This window comes from Notothenia rossii (genome assembly GCF_949606895.1).
Source record: "Notothenia rossii genome assembly, chromosome: 8".
Taxonomy (NCBI): Eukaryota; Metazoa; Chordata; class Actinopteri; order Perciformes; family Nototheniidae; genus Notothenia; species Notothenia rossii.
Genome location: NC_136906.1, coordinates 76,980,887 through 76,998,723, shown reverse-complemented (window position 1 = coordinate 76,998,723; position 17,837 = coordinate 76,980,887). Strand labels below are relative to the sequence as shown.

Sequence of the window (17,837 nt, the reverse complement as noted above, 5' to 3'; positions counted from 1 at the left end):
CTGCACTTCCAATCCCTAGTGTTACTATCTTTGAATCAGACACTGACCTGCACCAGTTTGTCGATACCCAGAGCTTTATCCAGCTCAGCCAGCTCGCTCTCGTCGGTGCCGCTGAGGAAGGAGACCAGCTGCTCCAACAGAGCTTTCTCATCGTTACGGCCCTCAGGTGTGGTGGGGGGTCCGAGCACTTCATCCAGAGTACAGGGCACACACTGCCTGCTCACACACACACACACACACACACATTACTACACTGCACACATTTGTTGTAACTTATTTTATTTAAGGCAGTAAAAACATTTGTTTATTAACTTCTTGACATAAGTTAAGCGTAAAATGTTTCACAGGAAATGCTTTTATTTTGAAGTGCAAGTATGTGTCCTGCTCTTACTTCTTCCTGTTATGATTTGGAAACGAATACGAGTATGTTGAGTGCATTTTCCATTAATCAAAAGTAAACACGTTCAGTTTGGATAAGATTCGCTTTGTTGTTCATTCGAAACTTCTATAGAGAGGCGAAGTCCCGCCCATCTACTTCCGACCCATGGGACCTTATTTTGGAAAAATTATGTATTGAAGTCAACGGAGAGAGAAAGATTATCTTTCGATCCCGTTTGAATTGTGCCACGAATTACACATATGATGTTTGTCAATTTAAAAAATAATTTCCATGTAAAAAAAGTCACAGTTTGTCGTAAAACTGTTGAAATATAAGACTATGAAAAATACTCAACTAGAAAGACTACAAATCCCAGAGTCCCGGTTCCGCATGCTGGCTCTAATGAACCGACGAACTCCCCTTGTGTGTATGTACAGCTCTCAACGTGCCCAGACTTGGAGTGATTTTCACCTCTTTTAATACTTTTCACCTCATTCTGAAAGAAAGAAGTGAAATGTGCCAACGTGACGGCCGTCTTGGTTTGTGGTGCGAGATGGGAGATGTAGTTCATTGAGCGGTTTCACACAGAAAAAAGTGTTACTTCACAGTTTCACGACACGTTTTAGTTTTTTTTACTTTAAAATTGTTTAAATTATCTTTTGAATTCACAAACATCATATGTGTAATTTGTGGCACAATTCAAACGGAATCGAAAGATAATCTTTCTCTCTCCATTGACTTCAATACATACTTTCTCCCAAATAAGGTCCCATGGAGGTCCCCCGGAAAGGGAGGGACTTCGCCTCTCTATAACACAACAGCATTATCATTGGGTGAAATCAACTTTTTATTTTAAACTCAGTAGAAAGTAAAATAAAAAATGTCCAGGTTTAATTTCTGTGTCATTGTGTTCATTGTTAATCCATCTCAATAATTGGCCATTATATTTCAAATAAATTGTATTTTTATATCAAAAATACCTATAAAATCTCTGTCTTTTTACTTCCTGTGAAACTGAAATGTTTGATGACTCGCTCTGCACTTTTTTAGTTCATACACTCATATGAGACTTTAGGAGGTTAGCTAGCAACCATAAAAACCCAATTTTGAGTTGTAGTAGTTAAGACAAGTAAAGGAGAATGTGTGTTTTGGACATAGGGCAAATACTTTTGTATTCATTTATCATTAGTTATAACTCAATCATGCCGATTTCAAACTGGCTCTGCGTTTGGAAATGGGTAAACGGTCTGTTGTATCTATCCCTCATGTTCCTGATGATCTAACAACAGGTAAGGTGTGCGTGGAGCCAATATTAAATGACAAATACTGAGAGTGGAGTAAAGCTTACTCTTGAGGTGAAGCCAAGGGAGCTTGTATTCCCAGACCGTCAAAGGACAAAGCGTCAGACAGAACCAGAGCCTGGAACTGGGAGTCTCCCACATCCATTTTAGAAAGGCCTGAAAACAGAGAAAATCCCACAATTACAACAGAGGGAAAAAGAAATTAACAAAGAAATTGGAAACCGCAACCAGGAAACCGCAACCAGGAAACCACACCAGTAATAGAGCTCACACTGTCCGCTCCTCGCAGCAACGAGCCGCGCAACGTCCCGCCAACACGGCACCCAGTACCCCACGCAGCATTCCCATCTGTTTGTCATTACTTGTGTCATTTTCTGGTTGCCAACAAACGCCCTTATAACCAGGGGTGCACATACATTTTTTGCCCTGGTTCTCAAAGGAGCACCTGGAGATGTTGCTTGGTGCTCATCCATAAAATGAAATAAACCGTAACTTTTGAGGGGGGGTCTTGACTTTATTTGCCAGACACACGGCACTAAACACACATGCAGAGGTGAACACAGAACACACATGCAGTGAACACAAGACAACATTAGCACGACCAGTGTTACGTCCCGACTAGGGGAAGAGGAAAGCAACATACACCAGATTGGAATTGGTAATAATTATAATATATAATTAACAAAAGGAGGACTCTAAAAATGGAGCCTACTTAAATACAAAGAAATATAGCTAATAACCAAAATAACCCTCACCGTCAAAGTGGTACAGTCTAAGGAAGGGAAGCTGTAAGGAAACACAGCTGAAGGAGGGAAACTAAGCACACTACGCTAAACACATATATCCACACTCAACACTAAGCACATCTCTCGACACTAAGCACATAAGTTGTCACTCGACACTAAGCACATACGTTGACACTTGTCACTAAACACATATGTTGACACTCGTCACTAAACACATATGTCACACGAACACAATCTGTAGTGTCCATGACACAAGAGCAAAAGGTATGAGGCGTCTGATCGCAGCAGAGCCTCCTGAGTGATAATTGTCCCCAGGCTTTGTAGTCCTCTCCAGCGGGTGTGCGCTGGGCTTGCACAGGGATTGGAGAACGTCGGGCCCGGCGTGCTCCAATCAGTGTCCTTGGAAGTGGACCAGGAGATGACAGCCAATGACGTTGGGGCAACCACACAGCTCATTTACATAATCACACACACACAGCTGCAAACAATCCCAGACAGGTTAACGAGCAGGCTGAAACAGCAGCCGTAACACTCTGCGCATGCGCACCAGTTATGTGCAGCCCTGATTATAACACATAATCACTGATGATCCGCTGTAACGGTGGTGGACTCATCAGAACAGAGTGGGCGAGCTGACCAATCAGAGCACACTGAGCACACTGGGCTCACAGGGAGGGGGGGGCAGGAGCTCCAACATGCCGTTTAGGACAGAGAGTGAATACACATACTATACAGAGATGCTGTATGAGAAACCAATGTGAGTTTGGAAAATTGAACAATGTAAATCTATTCTAGTAGACCTCAACAATGGAATTATGATCAGTACAAATGGGACCGTTAACAGTAAATTTAAAATTCCGATTTCCAGCCAAAAATATTTTATCTTGTTCCAATAAAGTAGCATTGTGCAGCTTGCTTTCTACAGTATAATACAGACGTATATCACATGTGGAGTCATATATGTTACAGAATACATCCTGACCACAATCAATGGTGATGCTGAGTAAGAAACTTGAATCTTTAGGAGTCAGATTAACAATGCTTTTAGTGTCAAGTTACTACAAAACAGAGTTCCCGACCCGTATTCACAAAATAGACTTGTCGGTGTGTATTCTCTCTGACTTACCAGTGGTTGAACTGAAGGGGTTGATGACTTCTGCCTCTGGGAAGGGGCTGCTGTCTTTGGGGGTCTGGAAGGGGTCTCCCTGGTTCTGGGTCTGACTGGGAGTGGGAGGGCTGCAGAAATCAAAGGATGTCTGACTCTGCAGGACGCCATCACTGAGACCTGGGAAACAAACACAAGCTTCAGCTTCTGGTGGTGTTCTGCAATGTATTTATATGTGTGGTGTGTTGACACTGTAATGACTGCTAAGAGCCACTAAGGGGTGCAAAGACTAACAGAGGGTAGGTCAATAAATGAATGGAGAGCTTTTGGATCATAGTACTATTTTGTAAACACATTTTTTTTTCTTTTTCAAACACTTAAGGGTAATTTGACAATTGAAATGTAAACACAACAGGTCAGCAAAATTGATCAAGGCCATTTCCATATATCATACTGCATGATTACTACAAATAGTAATATATTGTACCATGCCTATATGTACGCAGTATATTATGTTCCCCTCCTCTCTCCCCTCTCCCCCCTCTCCGCCCTCTCCCCCTTCTCCCCCCTCTCCCTGCCAGGTTATAAACGTACCTCTGTTAGGGGTGCCGGGGGGCTCTCGCTTCACATTTACGTTGCGGGGAGTGCTTTTCTCTCCGGGCAGCACCTGAGTGGGGGACTGCAGTCTGATCTGTGGGGAGGGGGAGTGGAGCTGGGGGGACGGAGACTTCAACTGGGACTGGGACAGAGGGGACTGGAGCTGAGGGCCCGGAGAGTGGAGAAGAGGGGCCGGAGAGTGGAGAAGAGGGGCCGGAGAGTGGAGAAGAGGGGCCGGAGAGTGGAGCTGGGGGGCCGGAGAGTGGAGTTTGGGGGCCGGAGAGTGGAGTTTGTGGCCTCCTCCAGGGGGGGTTGGATCCTCACTGCCCTGTTTGGCCCCTCTAAGGCCAGGCAGCAGCTGAGAGAGAGGGTCCACATCAACAGGACCTCCAGACATCTGAGGGCGGGAAACACAGAGATTCAAGGCTTTTATTGTCATTCGTAAATGGCTACCGTGTAGATATATCAACGAAAATCTTAGGTCCCAGCAGCGTTTCTGCCAGGGGGGCGTCTTGCTGTCATCGAAAAGGAAAAAGGACAAGGACATCCCTCTGTTGGAGGGGCAAAGGAGTGTTCCTGTGACGGAACAAAGTGTACTGCCGGCGAGCCTTGGCTCTCAGCCCGAGCTCCATGCGTCGCCTAGAGAGCATCCCACCCCATCCAGAGCCTACAGCATCCAACAATGTCACTTTGACAACCGTAAGCCACGAAGAGAAACCGGTCAGCCACAACAAAAATAAGTTTGTTGGGACTTGGAAAATGAAGTTCCCGTGGTTGTGCTATAACAAAAACAGTGAGTGGAGGGGAGTCCCTGTCGGCAGCGGTGATTTGATACTAGGTCAATTATGTATCATGTATTGACAAACGTTACTATTGTATATTGTGTGTGTGTGTGTGTGCATACGTAAAGAGATAGTATGTGTATATATAAGGGACGGCTCAATTCAAAATTCTAGTCACGTGACACGACGTGAGAAATTCAGGACAGTAAATTATAATAACATATGGCAGATACTGTATTCAAAGTGGAGAGTTGAGCAGATTTAAAAAGTGGTTCTGCAGGATTTACATTTAAAAAAGGACAAGATATTGTTCGCATGATGTGCTTTAATGTAAGGAATAGAATAGAAAATAGTTAGTTGTTACTGTGCAACAAGATTTGGAGTGCAATCCTGTCAAGAGTGCGCAATAAACTAATACAGGCAATAAAATCACGCCAGAAGGACAGACGAACATAAACAACCATACAGGGGGGATAAATAGCTAAGATTAATGGCGCTTAAAGTGCATTAAAAATGTTTATAAATTGCATATGAGTTAATTAATTAAAAGAGTATTGCACTGTAGGTTTAACAGCCCATTGTTTTTTGAAGACAGAAAAAAAATAGAGATGAGGAAAAACACAGGATGGAAGAATGGAGGGTGTGAAATAATTAAAGAATAACGTGTGGCAGAGGAAAAAACAAGAGGCCCGGGGGGGGGGAGATGATAGGTGACAGAGAGAAAAGGTCAAAGGTCAGCGAGCTTCAAAGGCTGCAGCTGGGAGCCGAGCCGACAGTGGAAGCAAAGTCCAAGAAAATAAACATTCAACATGATTTACAATGGCTGTCAGGACTCTGGAGCAAAGCTCGACAGAGGACATTTCCAGTGCTCGGTGGTGAAGCGCTGTGTACACGGCAGCTCGGAAGGAGGAAACGCATTAAATCAGCACGTCGTTACAGCTATGATTTGGGGGTTTGAGTGTCTGAAGGGACCCCGTTGGAAAGAGTCTGATGTGGTTTGGTTTGACACTTATGGCGCATTTCCACTGCAGAGCGTAGCACGGTTTAAGCGTGCCGTTCCAAACCCGGCCCGTTTTTTGTTGCGTTTCCACGAGGGCTAGTTCCGGCTCAGGGCTACCTTTTCATCGTTTTCTGGCCCTCCAAAATCGTGGTTCTTTCCGGGCCAACAACCGGGCTGAATATGCTAAACTAGTGACCTTGAGTGGCTACACAACTACAACACAATGAACACATTTGATCGTGATTTAATTGTAATACACGTTTCTAAATGATGCCGAAGTAACAACACACTGATACCGGATAGTCAAAACCATGAATTCATGCTTTGACAAGTCTGCAGACAGACGGCAGGAGAAACACCTTTTAAAATGCGTGTTTCCTAAATGGAAATCGGCTAAGCTAACGCACCGACCGTCCACACTCACAACAACGGCCTACAGACAAAAATAAACCAGCGACTGTATTCTCCATGAAACAGACAGTCTGTGGTTTGGACTTGTTTAACTTTTGTCTAGTTTCTGAACAGATATGAGGAGCTGTGAGCTCTGAGGGTTCGGCTGATGTTGGTTTTGTGGTTCTCATTGATGACGTCTCGGCTCCGCCTACACTGCGTTACTATAGTTACTGCCCCAGCTACTAAACTGTAATGGAAACGCAGCATAAAGTGAGCCTGGCCTAACGAGGCCTAGCTATACCGTACTAAGCCGTGCGAGGCCCTGCAGTGGAAATGCGCCATTAGATACAGTGCTGATCCTGCTGATCTGGCTTAATTAGTACAACACTGCTGTCAGAGACTAATTGGTTTCAAAGTCAAAAAACACCTTTTTGGCATTATTTTGGATTCAAACCCAATGCTCACAGGGAATATATAACCGTATTATCGCAGTCTGTAAAGTGTCTGATAAAGCAGGGGGTAAAAGGGTATCCCATTCTGACATTTAGCCGGATCGATTATGTTATTTTCTAAGATGACGATCAATAAAAAAGACCCTATACACAACCACAGGTGTTTTCAGTTATACTTGTGGATTAGCTCTCCGATTAGGATTAAAGGGAGAGTTCAGCGGGTGTCAATGAAATTATCATATTAGTTTTTCAATTATTTTCCATATTTAATTAGCATAATGGCTTTTATAAAGCAAGAACAATGCAAAATAAATGTCCTCCCCAGTTAATCGAATTCCAAGGCTATGTTTTTATTCATATTTTAGAGCATTTTCTGCATTTTTTGCATAAAAAAATGATTAAACTCCTCGGAAAATATAGTGGAAAAGTGTTTAAAATGGTGAAAGCATTTCTAGATGACCTCAAACACATTTAACTTCTATATAGCAATCTGGGAAAAACCTAATAAAGCTTTTACCGTTTTAGTTTACTCACTTTTTTCTTTTCTTAACAACAGAACTTTGAACCAGGATTAATGCTGGAGGTCAAATCTTTGTTTCTGTTTAGAGTTATTACAAAACACCATGACTTCGGCAGCATCTGTACCGTGGAGTCTCTGCTGTCTCTGCGGCTCTCTCTGCGGCTCTCTCCCACAGGACTGGATATGGGGCTGATGCAGATTCCTGGAGCTTTAGACGTTCCTCCTGATGCTGCAGAAACACAGGATCCTCCGTCCACGCTGGCTCTCTTCTCCACCTTCACCCTCACCGTCTGCAGGCTGAGAGCTGATGGAGGAGGCAGGTCTCCCAAGTCCTTAAAAACAGATGAACTATTAGTATATTTAAAGGGGACCTATCATGCAAAATGCACTTTTGTACGTCTTTTCTACATGAACATGTGTCCCCGGTGTTCCAGGGAACTCACCAAGTGTCAGAAAACACAACCCTCTCTATTTCCCTCCATACCCAAATCTCTTAAAAAGGGGCTGCAACGGATCTGATACAGACTGATCCAGATTTGAACACTGCTATGACGTCACAGAAGTGGCGCTACGGCTATTGGGCCAACTCCACCAATCAGGAGGAGACAGCCACGGACATTGCCGTTGGAAAGCGCTGGAGACGCTGTAGTACATATGCCAGGCCTGTAGATGGTGCTGTTCTCACAGAATCAGCCCATGCAAAGACAGTGTTAAATTGAGCAAAATGAGGAATGGCTAAAATGCATGATCTGTTTGGTATTTTGAAAAATAAAAAGTCTAAATATGCCTTATATAGGTATGGTCCTACACTGTATTATTCAAATATAGCATGATAGATCCACTTTAAGGTAAGTTTAATAGCCACTTTCACACCAAGTACTTTGCCGTACTTAGTTCCCAGCACTTAGTACCCCCATGGAACTAAGTACGGATCGCGTTCACACCGGAATAAGTTCCCTGAGGGAAGATTACGCAAATGAAGCCGCTGACGTCACTTCTTCTTCTTCTGCTTTGGGTTTACTGGCAGGCCGCAAACCACTTCACGGCGTATACTGCCACCCGAAGTCCCCGGCCGGAAGTCCCCGGAGTTAGGGACTGGCTTCAGTAGAAGCTGCTGGGACTCCCAGCAGCCTTCCGAGTAAATCGCCAGAACGCCGACACCTCCTCATCTCCACCGCTCCCATGTTTTTTTTTGTGTTGCCATAAGTTAGTCTCTCTGCGTTGGTGTGCGGGGCTAATGCTAATGCTAATGATGCTAATGCCAGCAAATACAATGGCGGCTTCACAAAACTTTTCAGAGTTTTACGGGGCGTGGTTTGCAATACGCCCAGCCAATAGAAATTGGCACTTTTTTGGTACCACCTCTTTAGCAGGCACTAGAAATGGGGGTGAAAGTTCCCGGCACTAAGTACTCTTTTTGGTGTGAACGCAACATAAGGGCCACTAACGGAACGAAACGAGAAAAGTACGGGGAAAAGTACTCCGGGGTGAACGCGCTTAATGCTCATCCTAATAAAGAATACTCAATGAAATGTGGACTCTGCATTTAACCCATCGCAGTACTTGGAGCATGTTTTGTCAATTAATATAGATTGTTTATGTGATTTTACATTAATCAAGGCTAAGGAAATGTACAATCAGGTGATTTAACAACTGGAAACATCAGCTATATATTATTTGTGCACTTTTATGACTGTATGCTCAAGGACCTCTTGTTGTTTTGGTGACTCACAGTTTTTTTACAGCTTTTTACCACCATTGGTTGATGATTACTCATTCCTCTTTAACAACTGGAGGATGTCGCAAGTTATCAACAACTGCTTCAGTAACAAAAAGGCATTTAAGGCTATCAGCTAGGCTAAAAGCAAACATTACCTGGTGTTTTGAAGGGTGCATTGTGGCTCAATAAAACAGACAAATATAGAAAAATGTGGCCTTATTTTTAACACTGGAATCTGCTTTTTAGATCCATACCCAATTTGTCATGATCAACTACAGTTGCACATAATGTTTCTCTCAGTGATTGTGCTGTCATGTTAAATGTTTGGTTCTCATGTATTGTGTCTTCATATTCGTCTATGTTGATGTTACACATGGAGCTGCTGTGATGCAAGTCACATTTCAGATTTGATCTGACCATTAAAGTGTTATCGTATAATATTCGATGACTAAATCATAGTTTGTAATCTTTGCCGTTCATCGCTTCGGGAGCTAAGAGGGACAATTTAGTAGGGCTGCTCGATTATGGCAAAAATCATAATCTCGATTATTTGGGTCAATAATTGTAATGGCGATTATTAAATGCGATTATTCATTGACTTTGAAAACATCCATTTATTGGAGAAAGAAAATGTGAACAGTATGTTTTTAACAGTTGATTACCGTGAACTTTAAGTATAATTCAACTGGAAAAAAAAAAAAAAAGTAATAATAATAATAAAAAGATAATCGTTTTATTTCGATTACGCTGTTTTCGTAATCGTTGCAAGCCACAATCGTAATCGGGATTAAAATACGATTAAAATACGATTATTTGAGCAGCCCTACAATTTAGCATACACCTCTAATAAGTGACCCTTTCTAGATTTGAACTATGCCATGGAGAGATTTCTATATTCTTTTGGTCACCTTTTCGTCTGTGTCCAGCAGAAAGCGCAGCAGCTGGTGGTCCTGAGGCTCTCTGGATCCGGCCTTGGTTGCGTTCAGAGCCGGGCTGGCAGGCGGCTCCTTCTTGATCTCAACGTCGTTTTTGTTCAGTCCTTCCTCCGTGGAGGCGTCGCTGGGACTGGTGTCCTGGAGCAGCCGGTGCAGGATCTTGTGTCGCTCCGTCAGAGTGCTGTGGGACGCCGGGCACTGCGGGACGGAGGGGGGCGGGTTCGGAGGATGAGGTGATGCGGTGCGATGAATTCTGTTGTTGTTACTAGACTCAGCTCCCATCCCATTGCTGTCCAGGAGCTGATTGAGTCTGGGGTTTCCCAGCAGTGAGGCAGAAGGAAGGGGGGCTTTAACATAGTCCTCTCCCCACCTTTCTCCTCCCCCTCCTCCTTCTGGTTTGGCAGATGAAAAGCCGGTGGGTGTACTGGCTTGTCTCTGAAGAACCGGAGAGGACATGGAGAAGCTTGACCCCCCGCTGACGCTACTCCCATCCGCTGGAGATTGGAGGCCCGGCGTGGAAGGAGAGAAGGGGTTCCCCGGTACTCGAGGGCTCCCTCCTGACCCAGGACTGCCCCGTTGCATCCTGGGTGACATAAAAGAGGTAGGGGTGGTTGTGAGAGGGCTAATCAGAGGGGAGGGGCTGCTGACCTGCTGAGGACAGGTCCGATTGGGCGTCAGGTAGCCTGCGGGTGTGGTGGGGCTGTGTCCGTGGGGTCTGGGGGACGTGTTGGTGTTGTTGGGGGGTTGGAGGCTGGAGGCGGCGAGGCCTGAGGTCCAGTTGCTGCCGGGAGGAGGGAGGGACGGGGGCTGGGGGATTAGGCTGACGGGGGTCGTTGGAAGGCTGGGGTTAGTGTTTTCCTGAGAGCTAGCAGTGTTGTGTTCCCTGGAGGAGAAGAAGGGGAGGATTAAAGATGACTGTCGCCCGAAGAGAAGAGAGCATGTGGTAGAGAACAAAGTGCACGAAAATACGGTTGGGCGGCTAATATTGCTTTTATATTGTTATCAAAATGTCAAAAACTTAGAGAAAACTGGGTGAAACTAGATTGTTTGGGTATGTTTAAAGAGAGTGTCAGCAGACTGGTATAATATATCCCTGTGTACTCCTATCTATTTTTTAGCTACTCCAAGACAGAAAGGCACAAAGGCCATAATAATCATAAAATAAATAACTGTATGTAACAAATTAAGGCTTTAGTGTAATGGGTTTTTAATCGTAATTTCAGTGTCGAATTGCGTGATACATAAATTGCAAAAACTCATATAGAGCGGGAATTATTTTTGTTAAAAGAGAGTATCAGGTGCCCATCTTGAGTTACAAAAAAAAGCCTTAAAAATAGTCATAATTTGTTTTATTAATGCCTTTTGAGTTCAACTCAATGTTCAATTTGTTAAATATAACAAAATAATTTTATTTATTTTTATTTGACTAAGACACATTTTTTGTATTTTGAAGATTATCCTGAAAGTAGAAATATAGCAATAACACTTTAACATCTGTTTAATTTTCGCAAGTTATGTAACTTTAGCTATATTTAGCAGTGTTGTTGCATATTGTATATTCTCCTCAGATCACGCAGCCTTTTTGATAAAACGTTTTTTTGTTTGTAATCGTACCTGTCAATAGTGTGGATGCCCATAATGAAGGGCTGAACATCAGGGTTGGGGGGGCAGCAGAACTTGCAGCGGGTCTGAGCGCTGAGCGGGGTCCCATCGCTTAACGTGAAACGGTACAACGGGCTGATCGCGGTGCCGTGGGTCATCACTGGTGGGGAACACAAACACACACACACACACACACACACACACACACACACACACACACACACACACACACACACACACACACACACACACACACACACACACACACACACACACACACACACACACACACACACACACACACACACACACACACACACACACACACACACACACACCATTCAGTTTATATGTAAGGTCATGATGTCATTATTACCTTGTAGCACAAAAAGAACACAAGGTCTACCTCATTGCTTATCTTTGGTTTGGATTAAGTGGATCCATGTATGCCAACATTAGAAAAACACAGGATTTTTTTTATATCAACTGCAATTCATCTGCTAGCTTTTAGACTTTTAGGAAGACAAAGAATGATTTCAAGATGTGTCGCCCTGGTGTTAACACTTAAAATAAGCATCTCCATTTGGACACATTTGTAGACAAAAACCAACGAAACAGATATTTTTAAATAAGACTACAATCACTGAAGACAATCTATTCAAGAGCCTTTAACATACATTAGATCTGAGATTAGACTCGCGTGTCTAAATGTGGGATTAACTGATGCAAACATGTGTGCTTCAGTCTGATCTCATTTCAATTTCAAGCTAAATGTCTGACATGTGATGCTTTCAGCTTCAGATGTGAGATTACTTGTTGACATGATTAGTAAATGAAGTATTTTTTTGGTTTGCTGGTCAGTCAAAACATTTTTTTCAGGGTCAACTAGAGCTCTAAGAAATGGTGTTAGCATATTGTTCCGACGTCTCATAAACCAAACAATCAATCCCTCTATTAAGTCAGAAATCGTTTCAAGACAGAGTCTTAACTTCTCTCTTTTTTATGACCCCTTACTCTTGTTGCATTTAGAATATTTACTGTGTTTTCCACTCGATAAATCTGCATATAAATCACACTATCTCTAAAGGTTTTGCAGATATGAACTGTCTTGCTCAACACTTCCCCTGCAGGTATGCAAAGTTATTCAAATGTAGTATTTTAAATCGATCTGTTATAATGGTATAGGAGTAGTTGCTGAGCTGTGGTGAAGCTGTCAGTGTGTATCAATGACTTGTGGGAGTGCAGCTGGACGATCGATGGCTGCTGCTCACCCTCATGCAGCAGCTTCTTGGCGTGGGAGGACTCTTTGCCCTGCGGCTGAAAGAAAGCATAGATGCACTTCCTGACCAGATCCTCCCAGCCCGGCCGGCCCGTCGCTCGCAAAGCACTGGTTTCTATGGAGATGATCTTCCCTAAAGGAGAGCAACACACAACACACACACACACTCGGTCAGTCTACACACTTTTCAACATTTAAGATCACGCATTCAGGGTCAACACTGTGACCTGTTTGAAAAAGTGATTTAGAGAAAGAACTTGAAAAGGAATGAGTTTTTTTTTAAATACAATATTGTGACAAAAAACACATGAGAGGAAAGAAGAGATGAGTTATTATAGACAGATTGTTTCCAAATAAGCAGTTTCATTGCAGTAGCTTTGCAGTACTTAGTTTGGATTTGATTTATGTTGTATATCATTTTCATGGTGTTTATTTGCTATGAAGCGCCTGTAGTAAGAGCTGTGGAAATTGTTATATACAGTAGGGTTGCCAGAAACTGACCATGATCAAAATCGATTATTCGGCAGCCCTGGCGAATAATAATCGATTATTCGATTTGTTCATCTTTAGTCGCACGTGTGAGGGAGAGGGGGGGTGGGGGCGGGGTCGGTGTGTAGCGTGCTGCAGCAGCAGTCTGCTCTGCACGCAGGCTTCCTCCAAGTTTACAGTAAAACAAACTGGTGGTGTGACCAATGGCCATTTATAATTATTAATACTATTACTAGCATTAGCATTAGTCTATATTTTGGTTGAAACTAAGTCAGAAAAAAAAACAAAAACATAAATAATAATAAAAATATATATAAATAAAATCGATTTTTAAAAATAATATTCGATTATGGAGACTGTAACGAATATTCGAATAATCGAATAATCACTGACATCCCTATTATATACCTGCCATGTTTTTTATTAATTTACTGAAGATGCTCAGGTTAAGGAGGATCCGCTCTAAACTCTCTAACCCTGAAAACAACCTTGTAAGAATTATTCCTTCGTGTTTTACAGTCATTCCCCTCAGGTGTGATCACATTTTACTCACTGGCCACACGGCTTACATAGAGTCCAGTTCTAGAGAGCCGTTTCTATAGGAGTTGATTGACAGTCAAAACACATCTATGGCTACAAAAACTAACATTTTCTCCATTAATATCTCAATTGTTTCCTTTTAAAACGGAAACACATCCACCTGAGTTTCCCATTTATTTGTAAGGGTCCAACCTACAGTCAAAAATTCAAACATATACAGTAAACCATCATGGATATAAAAGATAATCAGTCAATATTCACATGTCTGAGGCTGAAAACCGTTTATTTGACCAAGTTTCCTTAGAAAATGTCTTTATAATAAATCACAGGAGTAGTCTTCAGCTGTTTCCTAAATGTATGATGTAATGTACAATCTAATTCCAGCGTATGCCAGCGATAACATGACTCTTGGGAATCCTGACTATTAAATACATGTGTGTGTGTGTTACCTGTGGGGTCCTGCTTGGTGATGAAGGACTCAGTGCTGAAAGGCTGAGTGCGAGGAATACGGCAGGCAATACATATGAGGCAGCTCTGCAGGTCTGAGGGAAGAGAGGACACAAGTGATGAGTGTGTTGGTGTGTGTGTGTGTGTGTGTGTGTGTGTGTGTGTGTGTGTGTATGTGTGTGTATGTGTGTGTATGTGTGTGTTTTTGTGTGTGTGTGTGTGTGTGTGTGTGTGTGTGTGTGTGTGTGTGTGTGTGTGTGTGTGTGTGTGTGTGTGTGTGTGTGTGTGTGTGTGTGTGTGTGTGTGTGTGTGTGTGTGTGTGTGTACCCTCTCCCTCCTCCTGCATGCTCCGTGGTTGGGACACGGTGAAGCACTGCATGATCTCGTACTGCTGCCGAGCCTCTGTGTTCTCTGCATCCAGCTCGTCAGGCGGCCTCTTCAGCATGCGACAGTTGAAGGTGTGGCTGTTCCTCCGGGCAGAATCCTGCGGCCACGGCACACCGTTCACTGCACACACACACACACATTTGTAATACTTTTTAAGACCCCGCGGACACCCTGCCTACTTCCCTAAGATTAACATTATCTTAGGGAAGAAAGTCATTGTGTCACACATACGCTGCATCTCTGATCTGACATGTATTCCCTCTTTTAGCACAATGTGCAGCTTTGAGAAACTGTGCTAATTTAAGATGTCCATGGTTTGTCACTCTTTCTTTATTGCTATTCAAAAGCACTTTAGCTACAGTACTTTCCACCAGTAAACCAAGTTAATTAGCTGTATTAAAGACTGTATTCTGAGTTAGCTGCCAGAACTCATCTCCTTAATGGGTTTTATTGGCGTGGAAACTGTCACATTTGAAGATACTGAAAATGCAATCACAGATTTTTTTTTAAAACATTAACAAGGGAGGCTGTGGCTCAGTTGGTAGTGTGCTGGATAGTGTGCTGGGTAGTGTGCTGGATAGTGTGCTGGATAGTGTGCTGGGTAGTGTGCTGGGTAGTGTGCTGGATAGTGTGCTGGATAGTGTGCTGGGTAGTGTGCTGGGTACTTGGGTAGTGTGCTGGATAGTGTGCTGGATAGTGTGCTGGATAGTGTGCTGGGTAGTGTGCTGGGTAGTGTGCTGGATAGTGTGCTGGATAGTGTGCTGGATAGTGTGCTGGGTAGTGTGCTGGATAGTGTGCTGGGTAATGTGCTGGATAGTGTGCTGGATAGTGTGCTGGGTAGTGTGCTGGATAGTGTGCTGGATAGTGTGCAGTCAGCATGTCGTTGTGTCCCTGAGACACTTCACCCCAAATTGCTCCAGTGGGGATTGTCCACAGTACTGAATGTATGTAAGTCGCTTTGAATAAAAGCGTCTAACAAATGACATGTACTGTTACAACTACTGGCATCTTACACCTTGAATATAAAGCAGTGGTGTCCAAACTACGGTCCGGGGGCCAAATGCGGCCTACGGACCATTTTCAATCGGCCCTCAGCAAATTCAAAAAGTATAATGTGAAATGTCAAAAAATGAAACTTGTCTTATATTGTACTTCTTAAATATATATGCAAACATATATTACACAGTAGTATTCATGTGTTAATGAAACCACTTTTCAAATAAATTCTGTCAATTCAAGTTGGAAACATTTTCTAACATATCTTAGTTGAAATAGACCCTTCCTATTTCTCCTTATGATAATCAATCTGAGGCTTCTGTTTTAAGGAATGAGCTGCCAACAAAATAAAGTAAACCCTATGGAGATCTGTCATATAGGCTGTTTTTCAAGTATCAAGCATAATGTACCTACATTTGATTAATTTAGCTAACTTATAACTGAACGTATGAGGCAATATACCTCTGGTGAGTGGCCCAGCCCTTTCTATATTTTTCTGTATGTGGCTCTCAGTGAACAAAGTTTGGACACCCCTGATATAAAGCATTAGCGAGCAGACCCAGCTCACTCACAGGGCGACTGCGGCTGCGACTGCGGCTGCGACTGCGGCTGCGACTGCGGCTGCAGCCCGTGCAGCCAACATGTCGATGTACCCTTGGGCAAGATACTTAACCCTGAGTTGCTCCCGATGGCCAACGGTGTGTGAATGTGTGTGAATGTTAGGTCCTAGAGTAAGGTACACTGCTCTGTGTGAATGGGTGAATGACATGTAGTATGTAAAGCGCTTTGAGGGGTCTTAAAGACTGAATAAAGCGCTATATAAGTACAGTCCATTTACTTACCCAGGCTTTTGGGCAGCAGATTGCGAACAAATTCATTGTGGTCTCCCACGTGGAGGATGCTGTAGACGCTGGAGGTCATCAGCTCCCCCTGCGCGTATCCGAGGTAGCTCGTCACGTTCTCCGACACAAAGACGATGCGGCCCTCCCGGTTTACGACGAAGAAAAACCCATCGAGGGCCTGAATGAGGAGACGGAAAACTTTGATGTCAAATGAATCATTTAAAACATATAGTCTTATACTCTGATTGCCTTTTAAACTGTTACATTGTATTTGTAGTCTTGTATTTGTTTAACGGAGACATATGTTAAGGATTTACATTGCAGGAGGGCAAAAGAAGTAAAAGGGGGATTTGAAAATGTTTAAGGACGAGGGGGTTTGATGGTGGGATGTTTAGATGATGCCTAAGGGAATGTAAGGGTGGGACCAGGTGGATATTCTCTCTCTACTATAAAGTGAGACTGTAGGCTGTGTTCTGATTGCAGAATGTCTCTGAGGATGAAGTAGCTCTGTTCCTACATTTGAGATCGATTTAACTTGTATATAGAGTGCCACAGTGACGCGTCCTAAAACCAGGAAGTAAACTCCTTCCGGTTCCTTCGACAAAAACGCAATGCAATTTCTCCATAGGATTTTGGAAAATAGCTGGAAATAAGGTCTGTGGTTGAGACACATTGAAGAGACGGATCACGTTTTGTTCAGCCGGATAATCTCCACATGCCTACCCTACTTTTATCATTTTCTAATCATAAATCTAGTCGCCAGAAGCAAAATGCTAACGTTATGCTATAAACGAGCTACAGCTTCAACGTCACGCCAACTTAAGATCCATATTCAAAAATACAGATTCTAAATGGTACAAGTTGAAGCGTTTGTTTGAACAGTTTGCAGGAGGCAGGGACTTGCTTTCAAGCAGAACAGGGCAAACTAACTTAGAGGAGTGTTTACGTGTTCGGTGTAATGACGTACAACGGCCTCAACTTCTGTAGTCCTATTCAGCCACTTGTTAACAACCATCGTTTTTCAGACACGTCAACTCTTCAGAAACCACCAGTGGGGTCACTGCTGATGGATTTAATGTCGTAGAAAAAAACGTGATCCGCCTCTTAAATTTGTCTCAACCACAGACCTTATTTCCAGCTACTTTCCAAAATCCTACGGAGAGATCCCATTGCTTTTTGGCGAAGGAACCGGAAGTGGTAAAATGCTAACTCACTTCCGGGTTTTAGGACGCGTCACTGTGGCACTCTATTGACTTTCTTTATTACTTTATTAAATATAACAAAAGACAAACTTTGTCCATGAATCTTTTATCAGTTTCTCTTAA

General features: G+C 43.2%; 1 protein-coding gene across 2 annotated transcripts in view; it reads right to left on the bottom strand.

Moving 5' to 3' along the window:
- ncoa1 (nuclear receptor coactivator 1) overlaps nucleotides 1-17,837 on the bottom strand; it is a 36,121-nt gene that overhangs the window by 14,057 nt on the left and 4,227 nt on the right. For both annotated transcript variants that reach the window (XM_079643512.1, XM_079643513.1), the window contains exons 4-14: nucleotides 16,513-16,690; nucleotides 14,615-14,794; nucleotides 14,290-14,382; nucleotides 12,804-12,944; nucleotides 11,545-11,692; nucleotides 9,904-10,813; nucleotides 7,401-7,607; nucleotides 4,126-4,525; nucleotides 3,553-3,711; nucleotides 1,728-1,836; nucleotides 48-216 (exon numbers count right to left, since the gene is read on the bottom strand). In XM_079643512.1, the coding sequence (XP_079499638.1) occupies nucleotides 48-216; nucleotides 1,728-1,836; nucleotides 3,553-3,711; nucleotides 4,126-4,525; nucleotides 7,401-7,607; nucleotides 9,904-10,813; nucleotides 11,545-11,692; nucleotides 12,804-12,944; nucleotides 14,290-14,382; nucleotides 14,615-14,794; nucleotides 16,513-16,690 (2,694 nt within the window). The remainder of the gene's footprint in view (nucleotides 1-47; nucleotides 217-1,727; nucleotides 1,837-3,552; nucleotides 3,712-4,125; nucleotides 4,526-7,400; nucleotides 7,608-9,903; nucleotides 10,814-11,544; nucleotides 11,693-12,803; nucleotides 12,945-14,289; nucleotides 14,383-14,614; nucleotides 14,795-16,512; nucleotides 16,691-17,837) is intronic.